Source organism: Tachysurus fulvidraco, chromosome 24 (genome assembly GCF_022655615.1).
Source record: "Tachysurus fulvidraco isolate hzauxx_2018 chromosome 24, HZAU_PFXX_2.0, whole genome shotgun sequence".
In the NCBI taxonomy this organism is placed as follows: Eukaryota; Metazoa; Chordata; class Actinopteri; order Siluriformes; family Bagridae; genus Tachysurus; species Tachysurus fulvidraco.
The window spans coordinates 14,509,492-14,528,852 of NC_062541.1; the positions used below are offsets into that span (position 1 = coordinate 14,509,492).

The window sequence follows — 19,361 nt, forward strand, 5'->3', positions numbered from 1 at the left end:
ATGTAAGTCACTCTGGATAAGGGTGTCTGCTAAATGCTATAAAAGTAAGTAAATATATTATATATATATACACACGCACACATAAATACAAAACATCACATCAATCACAAAAAAGGCATACGTCTGATGCAAGATCGTGTCTGTGGTATTTTATCTCTCTTTCTTGTAAGATATATTGAAAGTATTAGGAGAAGGAAAGAAGGACTATTGTCTGTACAGCAGAACGTACAACGCTCGCAACACAGAGGCAGAATAATAATGAATAAAGTCTCCTTTGTCCAATTCTCACATTTTTCCTGTGTGCTTTATAATGTGTTGGTTGTGATTAAGTTCTAACCCTAAAACCAGCTCAGAAGCACATGGGTCACTGAACACGAACGTTTCAGTTCACCTTTTGAGCAATAGTGTTGATTTCCTTTAAAAATGAGAGCCACGATTTAATTTCACTTCATAAACTCAAAAACAAAACACAGAAAATATCCTTGACAATACTCATGACGTGAGTTCTGTGTAAAGCTTTACTTTTAGAATGACGTGGTAAGAAATCTGTATCAGACATAAAGGCAAGCAAATCCTTCACACACAGTGTTATGTCATTAAGAACAGACTCCGAAAATGTTCATGTGACATTAAAAACAAACAAACAAACAAAAAAAACAACAACAAAAACAACACAGGAACAGGATGCCTTAGACATCTCAAACCTTTTAATAGGCTGTGGTCACATTTCAACATTTCCTAGAGCTTTCCACAAGGCAGTAAAGAAAACAGACAAGAGCTGCACATGTGCATAGAGAAATGCCTTATTACGTTAAAACTTTTTGCATGTAATCAGATTGAATCTGAAAAGAAAATGAAGAGAAGAAAAAAAAAAAAGAAAAAAAGACAGAACGATATACCAGGTATATAAGTAGTTTTTTTTTTTTGCATGAGTGAAAAGTTTCGAAAGAAATTGATATATTGGTAGGGATATAAAAAATAGTTCCTTTCAGAAATTATATCCGTTATCTATAGCTTTTTTTTTTCTTTTTTCAGTTTAAACAAGAATTCTCAGTGATTTTATAAGAATATACAGTGCAGAGTTTGGTGAAAGTCTGCTGAGACAAAAGCTTTGAACAAACAGCCCTATATGAACACAGTGACTAAAATATAAAACAGTTCATAACACGCTCTGTTAGTAAACTCGGTAAGAAAGCTAATCATGACACTGTCGTAGCCCTGTTACAGCTGCTGTACAATTCAGAAGGAACAAAACGACGCGACATCTACTCTTTATTTCTGAGTGAAAAGATCAGATAAATACTACGGAACATGTACGGACGACAGGACGGTTAGAATAACGACGGCATTGCTGTCGGACGTAGACTAACGCGGTTCAGTAAAGGAAAGTCCTACCTAATGAGAAGTGAAAAGAAATCGTGCATCAGTTTATTAGACTTAATTCTTAAATTAGAAATGTTTAGTGTATAAACACTTGCATAAGCTAATATGCATAAAACATCCAAAGCACACAAATCAAATACATCAGGATCAGCAGACGAAAATACTTTAGAGAGATTCACCGATAGAGGCTCGGGGGGGAAAAAAAAAAAAAAAAAAAAGTTTCATCCATCAGTGGGTTTAAGGAAAAAAAAACCTCTAAACCTTAACCAAGTGCTTAATCATTACTGAGAAGTTTAAAAGCCTGAAGGCTCTTAATGCTCGAAGATTCAGAGACGGGTGTGTTTTTTTTTGTTCTTTTTTTACTTGGGTAGATTTACAGAAAGTGAGAAACACTAAAGAAGACATTATAAGTAAAAGAGAGGGGGGAAATGCATTTATTAATTACACAGATACCTTTAAAAAAAGAAAAAAAAGGACAAAAGACAAAGGGAAAAAGCTTCCTGAAACACCCCCCCCCCCCCCGCCCCAATTCCCAGTTATATGTTACGCACGTGTGGAGAAAACTTCTAGTGATTTCTCGATAAAAATCGATCATTTCAGTACGATACGTGCTGTCAGAAAAGAAGAAGTTTTTCGGGTTCTTTTGATCGCTGCGCATTAACTAAACTCGTTCACGTTGACAGATGGGACAGTGTTCTCGTATCGTTCCAACCCTGAAGAGTGAAAAAGCTTCAGTGTTTTAACTTCCAAGCAGCAGGTAGTAGAGTTTGAAGCAGTATCTTTGCTACAGAGCTCAAGGCACTAATGATAATAATAATAATAATAATAATAATAATAATAATAATAATAAGCATTTGGTCTTTTTGAGTGTTTTCTCAGGTTAAATATTGCGACTTGCTGTTGTTGGTGCTCCTTTATATCCTTTTATAAAGTGGAAACTGACACCACCTTGTTAGGTTAGTGATTGTCGAACACTGCATTTGTACTCGAGTAGTAAAAATGAACAAGTCTGAGAAAAAATAAAATGATTACCGTGAATAAAATGATGAGAACGTTTGCTTTTAAAAAAAAACATTCATTAGGTGCCTCTCGGCATCGTCCTAAAGTTAGAGGAAGGCGGATAAATGGAGAAGTCTCTGAATAATTCATATTAGTCAATACATTATTACATTCCTGGGTCTTTAGAAATAGATATAAGGAAAACGTTTTTGGTTGTCAGTAGCTGATCGGTCTACTGAAATAATCCAAAGTTAACAACGTGTGTGTGTGTGTGTGTGTATGAATTATTATTATTATGAAATAATACATATCGTATTAGATAACGTCAATCTTAGCCAAACATTTGATGTAGAAAAACGTACAGAGAATGGCCGGCTGTGTGTGTGTTTGTGTGTGTGTGTGTGTGTGTGTGTGTGTGTGTGTGCGCGTGTGTGCACGCCTTAAGGTTCCTTTTTTTTCTTCTTTTTTAAAAACATTAAACACTAAGGAAATTCCATTCATACTTCCTGGTGTGTTTAGTCGAGAGCCGTGAACAATGACAAAAGGAACAGAAGCTACATACATTCATAGAGTTTGCAGACACGTGTTAGACGTTTCTCTTCACAACTTCCGTCTAAATACGCAAGCTGATATCCCACCATAGAAAAATACTTTATAGCATGTTAAAGACTTCAAGGCTTGAAAGAATAAAAAAAAAGAAAAAAAGAAAAAAAGAAAGTCCTTGAAATGGATGTACGTTTTTATTTTGGTGTGTGAAAAAATTTCCGCTTTCAATACGATTCTAACAGGAGGTGTTTGTACCCGGTGATTACAGCGCTGACTCCAAAATAAATCTGAGCTTCCGCTGGAGAAGAAAGAAAGCCGACGAGTGTAATGCGTAATACTCGTTTCTGAGAGAGAGGACGTTGCCCCCGTAGAGAAGTAGCTGCTTAGTTATTATTTTATTATTGGTCCCGCCCCGTCTTGGACTGAGTACTGCTTTAGACTGTACCTTGTGAGGAACGAGACGTCAGCACGATGCCTCACGTGTGCATTTACATCTCTAATAGCTTTAAGGGACAGTTCGCATCCTCTTTAAGAAGCGCACTGAATTAAAGCCGTCTCAGCATTTGTGTGGTTTTTCTTTTTAAGGCTTAAAGGATAATGTGTTTAACTCCTACCTGCTCTTATACGCACACTCGCTCAGAGCCTGTTCTCTCGATCAATGAAGATCTTATTATTAAAAAAAAAGGAAAAAAAAACCCCTCAATTTCCCCTCAATAACAAATGGCATGTTGTGCTAACACTATACTCTCTCTCTCTCTCTCTCAGTTACTGCTCTCTGGGGTCATCGCCACGATGACAGGCTGAGGGACCGACATCATGCCGTCATCATCCTTCTTGGGCCGTTTGGCCTCGGGCTCCTGCGGCCCCGCTTGCTCCATCTCCACGCTGGAGGGTCTGTTGACTAGCACCGGGGGTGAGGTGGAGGCCTGCGCTGCCAGGAGCTGAAGAGGGTTGGTGAAAGCTGAGCACAGAAGGAACAAAGAAGGAATAACAATCAGTAAGACTACAGCGGAGCCGGGACGGAGATCGGGGCGTCGGCCATTTTAAGGGCGGTCGCAAAATCCTTTCAGTGCACTGGAACACAAATCGCACAATGCACCAGATAAAATACCGGAAGCATTAATGCATGCTATGCTCCCTTACAGGAAACGACACCAAAGTTTCTTGGGGGAAAAAATAAGTAAGTAAGTAAGTAAATAAATAAATAAATAGACGGACTCTCAGACAAATATAAGCAGCTTGTTATTTTTGTTGCAACTTGAATTTTTGTTACTCACGTTGGCAACTTTATTAGACTTTCTGTGTAGTGTTCGTTTGAGTCTAACGACTGAATAATTCTTTCCGCTAGCTTGCTTAAGATTCCGCGCAAAGTCCTGGGACATGACGAAAAATACATTCAGAACGATTAACAGACACGTGCCAGCGGTGACGTTTTATGTACGTAGTCGAGTCATCGGCATCTCGGCGGGCAGCGAGTCAGGGCACCTCGCCAGGGCCCCGACAACCTCAACAGATGACTGAGCTGACTGAGACGCCCCAGTTATATCCAACAGTGTGAAACAGTAACTGTGAGAAAAGTTAATTATGGGTTTAAATAAACAGAGAAAACAGCGACTTCGTGGTGTTCAGTTAATTCTGTGAACGTTCTCTGTTATAAAAAGAAGAAGTTACGCAAATTAAAAAAAAGTAATTATCAGAAAATCTACATACCGTAAGTGTTGGGTGAGATGGTGGCAGTGGGGAGGGCGTGTTTTCCGTTCTGGGTGATGGTCTGCACCGGGAGCTGGTGCTGCCCCAAAGGTATGGAAGCTGCCTGCAGAAGAGCGTAACTTTGCTGCCCTCTAGAGGCTGAACTCAGGTGGCTCCCCACAGACTGAATGACTCGACTGCCTGCGGGGATGGATGGGGCTACCATCTCGTCCACAGCACCTTCACAGAGAGACAAGAGCTTCAGTGACTAAAAAGGATCCTAACGTTGAGCGGTGAAAAGAAGCACAGTGTGGAGGAAGGCGGTACCTCTGTGTTCTCCGGAACTTTCCCCGGAGCCAATGTTGGCCAGGACGTATCCGTTGGCGGAGCTGGAGGCGGTGTTGAGAACGCGCACCATGGTGACGGCTGGAGCTTGCTGGAGAACGTGCACGGCCTGACCCGAGGCTTGCTGGGAAGAGAGGATGGACGCGGACATGTAGGTCATGGGCTTTGCCACCGCCACCGAGGACTGAGGAGGCACGGCCACGATCACAGGCTGTGTGCTCACCGGAGAGCCTGGAGTTTACACAGAGTCAGGAAAACCATCCACACACAGATTCTTTCAGACTGAACACACAGGATGTTGGAGACTCACCTGGAGCGCTCTGAGAGTATCTGAACTCGGGCACCGATGCCAGCTTGCTGCTAAACTCGTGCTCGTGGGAAACAGGCGAACCCTCTCGAGACAGACACTCGGGGGTCTGCAGGCCGCTCGAGTGAGGAGACAGCAGGCCTGAGTGAGTGGGTGAGGCTGGGGCACTCCTAAAAAACACCACACACACACACACACACACACATATATATAACAAAGCCAAACGCATGACCTACATCTCTTTGTACAAAACAGAAGTTATACTGCAACAGCAAGCAACAATACACACACACACACACACACCCTCTTCACCAGGTGACTAACACAGTGTAGATTAAAAACTGCTGCATGAAATGACATCCAAAATGCCTGAAACAGGTCAAATGGAATAATCAGCTTACATGAACATGACTTACTTTGTTCTGCCAAGCGAATAAGAGCAGCAGGAAGAGAGGGGAAAAAGGAAATGAGAACAAACCAAAGAGTTGCTCTCTGACACTGAGACTCTGTGTGTGTGTGTGTGTGTGTGTGTGTGTGTGTGTGTGTGTGTGTGTGTGTGTGTGTGTGCATGTGAGATGTAAAACAGAGGTATAACGCCTGTCACCTTGACGACAGAGGGCCAAAGGGTGTCCGGAAGCAGGACACGCCTCTCTGACGGCGTTTGCGGAAGGACTGCTCCACCAGCTTGGCCTCTGACGAGGGGTCGACGCGCCAGAACGAGCCCTTTCCCGGCTCCTCCTGAGAGCGTGGCACTTTGATGAAGTAGCGGTTCAGTGACAGGTTGTGCCGGATGGAGTTCTGCACACAATCAAGCAGGTCAGAGGTGGAGTTTGTGGACAGACAGAGTGAAAGTGTTACACGCTGACGTGTACGTCTGCACTGACCTGCCAGCCCTTATCTGCAGTCCTGTAGTAGGGGTAATGCTTGGTGATGTGAGCGTAAATGCCGCTTAGCGTCAGCTGTCGCTCTGGAGCTGACGATATGGCCTGAACAATCAGCTGTGCGTACGAGTATGGGGGCTTGGACTCATCCTGCGACAGAACACACAACAGTTTATTCAAAGAAATTCAGAAGGTCATCAGGTTGATCAACTGGACCAGCAGTGACTATTTCCAAAGTCCTTACTCTTTACTGGAAACCGTTCCCACTCGTTCCCTCGGACTCTCTGTCCTGTTCTTCGCTCTAGTCTTATTTACCCAAACAAACTTTAACGCTGTCTACAAGAAGTAAAAGCCACCAAAAACTCCGGGTGACCTTGGGGCCGTCTCGTTAAAAAGCTCTTCCTTCTTTTTGTAAGCGACTCGAACAGAAATGGCTGCTTACACCGTGAACACTCAAATTCCTCATGTCTACTTTTAATTTCATTCATAGAAGTCCTGGCTTTAGATAATATCCACGATAATCGAGTTATCGCCAACGTTAGCTGTCTAGCATGTTGCTAACTCTACTTCCCGTCATCAACTGATGTTCACTTTGAGTAAAACCAAAGGCCTGGGACTGTAAAAGTGCAGTTAATATTGTTTTTAAACTTTTGTGTTTTGACGGATGCAAACAAAATACGGCTGGACGTGAATTATGAAGGAGACGTGTTCCGATGACCTCGTCATAACGGACCTATCCTACAAAGGAGTCGGAAGGAATAGTGAGTTATGGGTTAGTATACTGTAATGGGTTAATAACTGAATAGATTACAAAACATTTACCTAATGCAATCTTATAGAAAGTTTCGCCTCTTCGTTTCCTCACATCTCTCTCTCTCTCTCTCTCTCTCTATACCAGTGATGTCGGATGATAATTAAATGATTACTGACCTTGGGGCTGTCTCGGTCAGACACCTCTGTGCGATGCTCTGATACAGCTTTGGCCGCATACTCAGCTGCCAACTGCAGGTCAGAGGTTATGTTGCGTCCATAGCGGTAGCCAGAGGATCCCGCGCCCCGAGGACTCACCGGACACGAGTTAGGCACACTGAAAGTATAAACAATAAATAATAATAATAATAAAAAAAATACAGTCGGCATAGCGTGTAACGTGAATGGACCAGATTTACTGAAACGATCAAGTTCCAGAAAAGCTGCAGCTAATTTAAGCCACAACACAGAGACACATCATTAACTAACTCCGTGCCGATAAGAAAATAAAAAGAAACGAACTAAACAACGAAGACGGTCGGACGCGTTTCACCTCAGAACCTGATGATATGGTCACATCTAGTTTTTTTGGTACTTTCCACAGGTTTCAGTTACATCTGCATAATTCTAGTGTGTGCTGTTGTGTGTAAATATGAACAGACTAAAAAAAAAACAAAAAAAAACAACAACAACAACAAATGGTATTCATTTATTCATTCTTTTATTTATTTAGAAGCTGTTTTTTTTTTTAGAAATACAAAATCAAAAACTCATGAAATTTGAAGTGAATGTGTGCACTGGATGAATAACAAAAAAAGTGTAGTTTTGTATAAATATTTACACAAAACACATTTCCTTTCTCTCTCACACACACACACACACACACACACACACACACACACTAGAGCTAATCATTCCTCTCAGCTTTACGCGATACACAAATCGTCCAGCAGATGGCTCTGGACCTTTCTGAAAGGTTTGCTGTAAACAAACATGGTTTCCTGGAACGACATTCCCTGAGTGCTTGTGATTTTCATCTCTGGAGTACAGCGGAGTTCGTACACACCCTAAGCAGATCCTACCTTCAAGCTGTCATTTACTGTCAATAGTTTAGCGATTTTGTGATAATACAGGCGTAATCAGACCCGGTGTTCGGCAGTGGTGCCTCAGAGGAATACGCCGAGCCGAGCTGTCGCTACAGCCGGGGACGCTGCGTAGAGCCGAGCCTTTCCTCTTTGCTGTCCGGGAAGGCACATCATCCCTGATCTGTCTGAGGGATTCTGTTACGTTGCTGTTATATTAGACACCAGGGCATGCTCCCTCCCCCCCACCCATACACACACATGTGCTATTTTTACTGCTGCCGTATGTCCTGAGCGTAGCAGGCTGCCGGAAGGAGCAGAGCAGGGTCAGAGTTGTTGTTGTTCTGCTGCCTTGATGTGGGTGGAGAGCTGAGACCTCGCTAGGGAAGAAAGCCTTTGTTTGGTAAAGAAGGCACAGCCAACATAAGGGGTTGAAGTCCAGGCTTGAAGGAGTCCATTCATAAACAACCGGACTTAATAACAAAAGCATTCTGGGTAAAATAAATAAATAAACCCCACACAGGTTTGAGCATTTATATTACCGACAGCTATCTTGTTATAAATAACACTTAATCCGTCAGCTAGTAAAATAATGGCACCTCATAATTAAAAGATCAGGAGCACTGTTCAGAATTGAGGGGTGACAGGTAGAACTAGCCAAGCAGGGCAAGCTGGAACGTCTGTGGTGCCAAGCACAAGAGCACCAGCGACGATTACAGGTAAAACACAAGGAATGTTATGAGTAAGAAAAAGGCTGGGGCCGATTTCTTCTTAGCCCAGATTGTAGAGTCGTACAGCCGACCAGTTCCAGTCCAGAACACGAGGACATCCATCACGAGTCCGGTAATCAGGTTATTACACATGTCTCACTGGTAGGAGTTTAAATGAAGAATCCTGTGCTTGGGATGTCACCAATCCGTGTCATTTTCCTCACAAGAAAGCACCCAAAAGGAAACCTCTATGAAATCCTGGAGGAAGTGATGATCGTCATTTTTCTGAGAACGTCACCGGAGAGGAAACTAAAAGTGGACAGTTTGTGCAGTCGTGTGCAATGGAGATCGAAATGACACAATGTGAGAGAAGGTTAGGGTTTGCTGTGAAGGAAAGGGTTACAACTATTCTATTGGTCAGATTTGGTCTGTAAAAGAAACACCGCATGAGCCCAGTCACAGAATATGCACCTGAAAATTTCATAGCTAAAAAAACAAACAAACAAACAAAAAAAATACTTTTACACTTCTGTTGCATTAACGTGATTGGTTAAGCTCAACGTTTCAAGAGTGACTATATTTCCAATAACTATATTGGGACATTTTACTGAGTAGATCACCGTGTGGATCACCGTGTGGATCAGTTTTCGATGTTTTGTACTCCATTTATTAACATATTTGTCCGAGTGTATTAATATTATTGTTCATGCTACAGCTGGGACTATTTCTGAGCTGTGTGGTTTCAAGAAAACCTTTCACACCTTCTGACCAATCAGATTTAAGAATTCGGCCATGTTGTGGTTAAATAAATAAACAAACAAACAAACAAATAAACCACAACCCTGTGCATAAGTTCTAATCATTAAATTCTATGAAAGACACAAATCTTCACCAAAAAAACAGAACACCAGCTCTCTCAATAGCGGCATCAAGCTTATAACAAACTGAACGATGCTGCAGGGAGACGATTATGGGATTATGCAGAGTAAGAAGAAGTTTAACACCTCGCTCAGGATTCCAAAAGGTTATCTTAAATAATGATTTACAAGCGAAAACTCTTTAATGGCTTAATGATTAACTTGTTGAGCAGAACTAAATCACGCTCCTGAACAAAACGGCCCTCTTTTCCAGAAACCATAATCTACCGTCATCTACCAAAACAACACACAATCCACGAGTAAAAATGATTCAGATTTGAGTGTGTGTGTGTGTGTGTGGGGGGGGATCCCCTCATAATTCTGACGCTACTTCGACCCCTTCCAAATGTGCAGAAATCCAAAGTCAACTGTTTAATCTAACAGACAGACAGTGAGTTTAAGACTGTATCTCATCTGCACTACTATCTGTGGAAATCTCTAAACCTCTACTGGCTCGAGTGCTGCAGAAAACAGGAGACTAACAAAAAACCCACATGTTCGGCAGTGGAAAACTTGTCAGACTGGCTGAAAAAAAAACAAACCAAAAAAAAAAACTTTGCTGTAGTTAGAGGAGGGTGGACGAGAAATCAGGAAGCACAGTGAGCATGCACGCTGTTTGTTTTGGGTGTAGGGGCTGACTGACCGAGAAAGGGAGGATGGGGGCAGGCTAGTAGGAGCTCTCGGAAAAAGGAAACTATCCTTCGCTGAAAGAAAAAAAACCCCACAACATTTGGTTTTCCACCAATCAGAGTGCTCAGAGCTCTGCACACGCCATATATGGCACATGTGCGCGTACACGCGTATACACACACTCAGAAGGGGGGAGAGAGTGAGAGCGAGCGAGAACGAGAGCGAGAACGAGAGCAGAGTCACAGTCACACTCGATGCAGAGGTGCAGAGGGGCCACCGGGGGCAGATTTCCCTTCTGCATGATCAGGCTGAATGAAACACTGGGAATGTGTTTGGAGAAACCAAAATACATTCCCTGCTGAGCAAGTGAAGCCTAACAACTAGGGGAAAAAAAAATAGCACTGGAAATCAGACTCTCAGTCAGACTTGTTTTGGTTTAAAGGAACAAATCCAAAAGGATACTCAAATATCTTTTTATATAAATAAATCAAACCGTTTCACTATCGTTAGGAAACAAAGAACCCTCTGATTCTTCACTGTGGAATCATTTCACCAGTCGATACTGTACCGATGTGTACCAGTCTGATCCGAAACACACGGCTTCGCTGAGCTTTCTGACTGGAACAGAATCCTTCAGGTGGTGAGATTATTATGTTACCCCACCTATCTTACATTTCTAAGCTGATATTCTTTAGAGAAAACATTATGGCTTCCAACAACAACAAAAAGTGTTAATTTTTACCTTTTACCACTCATCGCCTTTTATCATCTATACTGAAAAACAGAACACTTGTACAACAGTTAGTTCCAGGCTTCTAATCTGATTGGTCGAGCTGCATTTCAAGAGTAACTAGATTTCCACACACCACATGTTTCACTTTGTGGATCGCTGAGTGGATTGCCAAGTGAGTCACTGAATGGATCAACATGTGGATCACTGAGCAGATCACTTTATGGATCGCTGTGCAGATCACTGTATGGATCGTTGTGCAGATCACCGAGCAAATCACTGACTGGATCACAGAGCAGATCATTTTGTGGATTACCAAGCAGATCGCTTTGGTGGATCCCTGAACAGATCGCTGTGTGGATCAATAAGATGATCGCTTTGCGGTTCACTAAGTGGATCACCATGCAAATGGGCATGCTGATCACTCTGCAGATCACTGAGCGGATCCCTGAGCAGATCGCTGTGTGGATCACTGAGCAGATCAGTGAGTGGCTCTTCTATGTTCGCCATGTAAAACTCCATTTCCTCGTCTATTACGGTTACCACATAATCAGCAAGCGACACTTTTCAGGAATGTCATTTATGGCTGAAGCTCATCAGTGGAAGATAAAAATGAGGAAGGGAAAACAATTTCACCAGAAGCACCTTTAATGTGAATGATTAATATGAGCTGGCTGTGTTGGGAGATCTTTGGGATCCTTTGCCAGCATGAATAGATCCCAAATAATCCTAATCACCAGAGAAGAGTCATACCCAAGACATGTAGCATTCTGCTGAATAAACTGTCCATATTTTTGGGAGTTACACTTTGGACATCTATACAGAGTGCGCAAATGCTGTTCTGTGTTTTGATGAATTGATAATATAGATAAAATTGTGAGGAACATTACACTTATCTAGCAGGTTTTTAGACATATACCGAACTGACTGCATTCTGACTGGGTTGGTTTCACAATATGATGAGAGTCAAGGCGAGACCAGAAAGTCACCTAAACAAAAACATATCCACTTTGTTTTGGTAAAACTTTGGTAATTTTGAGCTGTTTTCCAAAATTTTCCAGAGCCAGTCCTCCATTTTAAATCTATGTTCATACAGCTCTGTTTCCATGCTGTGTAAGGTCTTGGCTTTAGCCACTGCTTTAGGAAAACATTAAGAGATCAGAGGTTTATTATGAATGCTGAGTTAAGCAGTACACACGTGCCCCTTTTCCACCGAGGCAGTTCGAGTGCTGGTTCGGAGCCAGAGCCTAATTTAGAACCAGTTCTTTCTGTTTCGACCGCCAAAGCACCGGCTCCGAACCAGGAAAAGTGGTTCTTAAGTAGCACCAAAACGTTGCTGGTCTAGACTTAAGAACCGTTTGGGGCGGGAGCTGGGGGCGGGGCTACTGTTAGCGCATTTGATAATGTACCTAAAGTTTACTAATGTTTAATATACTTTTACTTTACCGCGATATGATCAGTTATCAGCACACATGATAGTAGGTAGCTACATGCTAAGGCTAACATTTTTTCTGTGTTAATGATAAAATAACGTTATGTACTTTATCGATTACAACCTCCGTTTATACAGATTACATGGAGCTGCACGTACACGTTTTATTCGCCGCGTTTGGATGCCAATGTAGGTTCGCAAAGCCATGAGCATTAACAGTAAAGCAACATCCGCCATTGTTGTTGTGTTTGTGGCTGCTGCGCTAACGTTGCTGGGACACGTGACACGTATACAGTGACGTCACACTCGCCGCTGTGATGGCTCTCTAGCCGATGGAAAGGCAAACCGGTTCTTAGAAGGTTCGCCAGTGGCACCAACTTTGAACCAGCACTAGCGCTAGCTCTGAACCAGCACCCGGTTCTTTCTGGTGGAAAAGAGGCAATGGAGCCTCGTGTTGGTTAATGTTCCAGCTCTGCCATACCTGATGGTTCCTGTGGGTGAAGGTAGGGGACTCATCATGCTTCTGAAGTCATTTTCAGGAATGGTGATTTTCAGAGGCGAGATCTGCGGGTACAAAGGTCTCACTGGGGACAGGGGCGCCTCCTCCTTCAGCGCCACTTTGTGGTACAATGCCGTAAACTGAATCTTTATCACAGTGCTGGGGAAACGAAACGTGCACCTGGTGGGACAAACAAAATAAAGAAAAGTTAAAAATCAAACAAAAAGAGCATTTATACATAGATTTAGTCTACTCTAAACAACCTGGTTGCAAAAACACCTGAGGTACCAAAACCCCATGCTACTGGCTGATGACCTGTAAAACAAATCTACAAGAAATTGACAGGAGCTAAAAAGTTCTCCGCTTTATTTTTACGGATTAATATTAAAAGACGGAAAATAAACAAACATTTAGAAATGTCGTATCTGTAGAAGATCCTTGCGCCATGGCGTCCAGTCAGCGATGTTAAAGTATGCTAATTGGAGGTGGAGCACGTATTGACCGGATATGTATATAATCTTATGGAAACTAGAAAAATAGTGTTTCTACTAGAGAGAAATTTAAGGCGTAGAAGTGAAGACATCAACATCTTCTTAGCAGATCCCGTAAAGCATGGAGCTGCCTAAAGTTAGCTAGTTAAATTCCTAAGAATGTGAGCTAGCCTTCACGATTTAGCATGTGGTAAAAAGGAGCGTGTTAATGAAGAAACCGCATTCTGACTCAAACTAAAACTAAATAGGACTCACTGTTACATCTTTAACTATAATGTATTGTAAGGGTGTGTTCACACCTGTGTTTTCTCGCTTGATTTGGTTTGTTTCGACAAATATCGGACGGACCAACGAACCAACCTGTATAGCGATGTATAATGGGATAACAGATTTACGTAGTAGAGCCCTGTGCAGGACTGTTTTTATAAACCCGCACCCACCCGCTCCCGCTGAATTTCTGACCAGGACCGCCCGCACCCGCAAGCTGTGTGTTCCACTCCTGCCCGCAATGTTTGTGTCCACTCCCGCGGATTTTTTCTTGAGAGCTTGTGAAAATTTTGATTGTATACAAATGATCACACTAATTATTAGTGCAGGCTAATGTACAGAATAACAGAATTAAACATGATTGCATTTAAATAAGATAAATTAATACTAATGCTATTACTAATCTTCTTCTCAACGTCATGTGTTGACTCCATTCTTATTATTAGGCTACACACCAAATCCCACCGGGTCCCGCGGATCTCCCGCTAAATCTTTTGACCGCCCACTCCCGTCCGGGGCAAAGGTAAAACCGCCCGCTCCTGCGAGATTTGCATTGGGTCCCACGGGTGCCCAATCCCAATGCAGCCCTCTATTACGTAGTGTGTTGTTATGTAGTCAAGCTAATGGTGCGCAACATGAATCGTATGATAACGTGGATCTTTTGTGTTCAAAAACAAAGAATGACTCTTTATTATAAAATGGAGTCTAACGTCTCTCCTCCAAACAGGTGAGCTAAAACAATGTTTTCCAACGAAAACCGTCTTGATGGAACAGAATATAAACAGATGCACACTGACCAAACAGAGGACATTTTACTCAAGTGTGACCTAAAAAGCACATTTTGGTTCGAAATGTAGCTGCACAAAACAAGGAGAGAAAGCAAGACTGTCACAATAAAAATCTCCACAGATCTACAAGTCTGAATACTCTTAGGGGGTTTTTACACCTGGTCACTTCATGCGTTTTCTGTGATCAGATAGCTATCCGATGGTAAAAAGACCAGGTCTAAATGCTCTCTGAAACGGTTTCGAGACGGATATAAATCCGATGGTACAAACCACTTCAGGAGGAGGTCTGGGACGCATTTCAGATGAAACTGGACAGGTGTAAATGAATGTGGTTGTTCAAGCCACATACGTCAGCGCTATACTCCTCCCAAAAGGAAGTACGTCACTCGCAGGTGACTCGCGAGTCGTGCATCGCACCAGAAACAAATATGTTTTCCCACCAGCGCTGCTCCGATCTTTCACCCAGGCGTCTCGTTGGGTCTTAAAATGCACTGCTGCCTCCAGCGACAATGCAGCAAACAGTAAATGCTGTTTTTTCTAGCAACCGCATACACCAAAGCGTGTTCCATTTCAATTACCCCGGAAATGAGGTCAAATATATTAGCATTTTGGGCGGGAGTAGAAAGATCGGATCGATATCCGATTCGCTGAGACGCGTTTATGTGGCCTAATGTAAACGGAACAGTTTTAACAAATCAGATAGCTATCGGATCAGAGAAAACACATGAAGTGACCAGGTGTAAAAAGGCCCTTAGAGTCTGATCTAACATCCAAAGCCTCCTTTAAATGTTGGGCCAGTCCTAAATAGTGATATTTGTGTGGAATAACATGAAAACATGCTTAGAAAGAAAGCAATTCCAGCTTCAAAACACACACACTATTTGGTTGTTATTGAGTAAGTGCACCATTAATCAGGGTACTCGATCAATTACGTCAGTTTTGTTTTTGCCTAAATAAACCGCTTGGTGTCAGATTGCTAAATAAACTCAACTGTAGTCATCATCTGTTGGACACTGGACAGAGCGTTACTGCTTGTTAGCACTTTGGAGCCCAGGCATACATGTGTATGACAGAAGTATAATACACAGTTTGACAATCTACACTAGTTCCTCTGCTCAGAAACCAGCTTCGTTTCTGATCAGCGGGGGTTTCTTCAGAAGCTTCCAGTATATTTTTACAAAACTGAGTGAAAATTGTAAGGTTTATGAGGTAACAATTCACTGCTTAATAAAAATACCAGACACACGTCTGCTGTGTTACCGAGAAGAAATCATCCAGAAAACTGAAATCGCTACAGACATCTGACTTGGATGCAGGATGGGATACGTGACTTGTGGTATTTTTTTGTTGAGGGTTTCCCCTTCGATGCAGTCTGTCGGTCCAAAACACAAGCTCGTATGTTTTTAAGTCTTTACCGGTTCAGAGCTACAGTCTTGCACTGCACAATCCACATGTCTAAATGCTGTACTACTTGTTATGTACTGTAAGTGGAAAAGAGACTGAAAGTATACACAAATCAAATACAACCCAAAGATACTGCTAATATACTTGACACGTGTAATCTTGTGCAGAGAGATAAAGAGTTTTATCAGAAGATGATTACTCGAGATGTGTTTTCTTCCCACAACGAAGGAACTGCGGTACTTCCGATCCGTCTTTCGTTTGAATTCAGTCTCAGATCGTTTGTTTTTTTCTTCCGACATGTATTTATACCAGGAGCTGCGTCCCAAAAGATGTATTACATGCTACAAAATTACACTACGCACTGCATGCTCTCGCATCTAGGGTATGAATGTTTAAAACACACTTGTAATGCCTCTTTTCCACCGGAAAGAACCCGGGTGCTGGTTCAGAGCTAGCGCTGGTGCTGGTTCAAAGTTGGTTCCACTGGCGAACCTTCTAAGAACCGGTTTGCCTTTCCACCGGCTAGAGAGCCATCACAGCGCCGAGTGTGACGATAGCGCAGCAGCGGCAAAAACAAACACAACAACAATGGCGGATGTTGCTTTACTGTTAATGCTCATGGCTTTGCGAACCTACATTGGCATCCAAACGCAGCGAATCCGACATGTACGTGCAGCTCCGTGTAATCTGTATAAACGGAGGTTGTAATCGATAAAGTACATAACGTTATTTTATCGTTAACACAGAAAAAAAATTTGCCTTAGCATGTAGCTACCTACTATCATGTGTGCTGATAATGTATCATATCGCGGTAAAGTAAAAGAGTATTAAACATTAGTATACTTAAGGTACCTTATCAAATACGCTAACAGTAGCCCCGCCCCCAGCTCCTGACGCAAGCGGTTCTTAAGTCTAGACCAGCAACGTTTTGGTGCTACTAAAGAACCACTTTTACTGGTTCAGAGCCAGTGCTTTGGCGGTCGAAACAGAAAGAACTGGTTCTAAATTAGGCTCTGGCTCCGAACCAGCACTCGAACTGCCTCGGTGGAAAAGGGGCATGTGAGGTCCCTTTAGATCAGGATCGAAACCAGGACCCTGGACTCATGAGACGGCAGCATTACACACAGGTCACATGTGCTGACCAGGTTATTGAATAATTATAGCTTTCCAGTCAGTGGCAACATCTTTCCAAAAAAAATAATAAATGAATAAAACAACTAAAATGTTTTTACAGAAGGGAAAAAAGTTTTGAAAAGCATCTAATTTTAAAAAAAAAAGCAAAAAAAAATTAACATTACCGCTCAGGATTTCCAGCATTTAGTCATACTTGCATTTTTTCAGACATGCAATAAAATGATCAATTCTTGTTTTCCTCTCAATTAGTTAGCGAACCTGTGCATAGCGATGTAGATCTTAGATCTTAAAGCATCTTAGAAATGTCTTTAGGCAATACCATATCATTGCCATGTCTACATGGTAGCTACAAGCTGTCCTAACATTTGTCTGGATAAAATAAATAAACAAACCAAGGGTATGAAAGTTTAAAGCACACTTGTAAGACGTTTTTTTGTCCAGCAGAGTGTCAATGGCCCCATTTTTTTCATCCGATGTCAGCGCCTGGTAGCTCCGCCCCTTTTCCACTACAAAGCTATGAGCATTGAGTGCACGGTGTCCAACTTACAGTACACACACTTTTTAGTTGTTGTTATTGAATAAGTGCATCAATATTCAGGGTACTCGAAATGGCAAAAGCTTTACAAAAAACAAAACAAGCCATTTAACTGAATTGCGTTAAAACTAGAATAGGACCTACTCGCTTTACAAAATTCTAATTAATAGTGCAGATACGTGTTTCTGTTTAATTTTCTGTGAATTATACACAACATTTTCTCTTAGCTTTTTATAAACACGTGGTGTGTTGCTATAGTTATATAGGACGTGTTAATATAGGATCAGCTTTCCAGCGCTGGAGAGAACTGAAGGAGCAGGAAGTTGGCCACATATTCACAGGTTGGAGTTTCCCCGAGTCAATAACTCCTGAGCTAAACGCTGTTACTACACAAATAACACCTCTTTTCTGTCGTAGTAATGTAGAGAGGCAGCTACAACCGTGTTTTGTGTAGTAACAGCGTTTAGCTCAGGAGTTATTGACTCGGGAAACCCCGACCTGTGAACATGTGGCGACTTTACTTAAGACGCCGAGGCGCTTTTTTCCTTCTCGATAGGTGAGTAACGTTGGTTTTGCTTTGTTACACAGAACTAATATATGCCTTTGTCCTTTACATGATTATGCTTGTGTGTCATTTTTGCTTGTTTGTTTATCTGCAATCGTATTGTTCTTCCCTTCAGCTATGATAAAGACACATTTCTTTCCATTAGTTGCCTGGGTTATGTATGTATGTGTGGGTGGAGCTATCAATACAGGGGTGGGACCCATTTGGGTTAGGGGCGTGTTTGTTTTGGTGATTTCAAATGTCAACATTGGCTTTCAAACAACGGAGACCCCACCTTTAACTGAAGCTCTTGACCCTTTTATGTGCTTAGGTACAAGTCTGTAAGAATGTGCAGATGTTGATAACCTGAACCATAGGTGTGTATCTCCTTTAACAAGTCTCAAATAAATGCCTATTGCACCTTTAAATGAATCTGAACTTAGCCAAAAGTTACAGCACTGTTCATAAACAGCCTTTAGCCTGTTTCTCTGTAGAAAACTGCACAAATGCTGAAATTCTGAGAAAGCACTTCTATACTCCCTGAGGTTTTCTACACCCAAGGTACCAAGTTCTTGAGAATTGAACCTGCTTTTGCAATTTTGATTGTCGGAGCCAAAAAGCCACGGATCGGTGCAGTTCTGTAGGAATAGAAATCAAGCTCAAAAGTACTCCATTTTCTACAGCAGTGTACACACTCTAGTTGTTTTGAAAGGCAAGTCTGGCACACACCCAACTCTGGTAATGTTTGTTAGTCTGTGTTTTCATAGGTGTCTGCTGGAATAGCCATTGAGAGCTCCATGACAACAAGCTTCATGGCTCAGTTCTGTGTACTGATAAGACCCGAGGAAAACACAGAGAGCTACTGAAAGCCTCTGTGAGAAAAATAGAATCAAATAAAAATTAACAGATCAACTATGACAAAAACTGAGGGGTGAAGCGAATAATATTGATTACAGTGAAACCTGACGAGGGGAGAGATGTGTTAGCGAACACGCGAACAGTTCTTGAAGTTGGTGTGCTTGAAGCAAGACAAATGGGCAGGCGTAAGGACCTGAGGTCAAATCGTGATGATGAGGCGACTGGGTAAGAGCAGGACTTCTGGGATGTTACTAGTATGCAGTATACGAAAAGTATACGAAAAGAGCTTATCGACAAACGGTTAAGCCGCTAACCTGTCCGGCCCCGATCCCACAGAAGATTGCCACTGTAGCAAAAACTGCTAAAAAACAAAACAGTGTCTCTGATATAAAAGCACCGGATCACCTCGAGGATGCATTTTGGTGGCACAACATGGACCT

General features: G+C 42.1%; 1 protein-coding gene across 1 annotated transcript in view; it reads right to left on the reverse strand.

The window, feature by feature from the left end:
- Positions 1–685: 685 nt before the first annotated feature.
- Positions 686–19,361, reverse strand: part of foxk1 (forkhead box K1) — a 22,021-nt gene continuing 3,345 nt past the window's right edge. Inside the window, exons 2-9 of the mRNA XM_027159284.2 lie at positions 12,883–13,080; positions 7,081–7,237; positions 6,154–6,300; positions 5,874–6,067; positions 5,273–5,439; positions 4,945–5,193; positions 4,639–4,857; positions 686–3,889 (exon numbers count right to left, since the gene is read on the reverse strand). Coding sequence (XP_027015085.1) covers positions 3,690–3,889; positions 4,639–4,857; positions 4,945–5,193; positions 5,273–5,439; positions 5,874–6,067; positions 6,154–6,300; positions 7,081–7,237; positions 12,883–13,080 — 1,531 coding nt within the window. The 3' untranslated portion in view covers positions 686–3,689. The remainder of the gene's footprint in view (positions 3,890–4,638; positions 4,858–4,944; positions 5,194–5,272; positions 5,440–5,873; positions 6,068–6,153; positions 6,301–7,080; positions 7,238–12,882; positions 13,081–19,361) is intronic.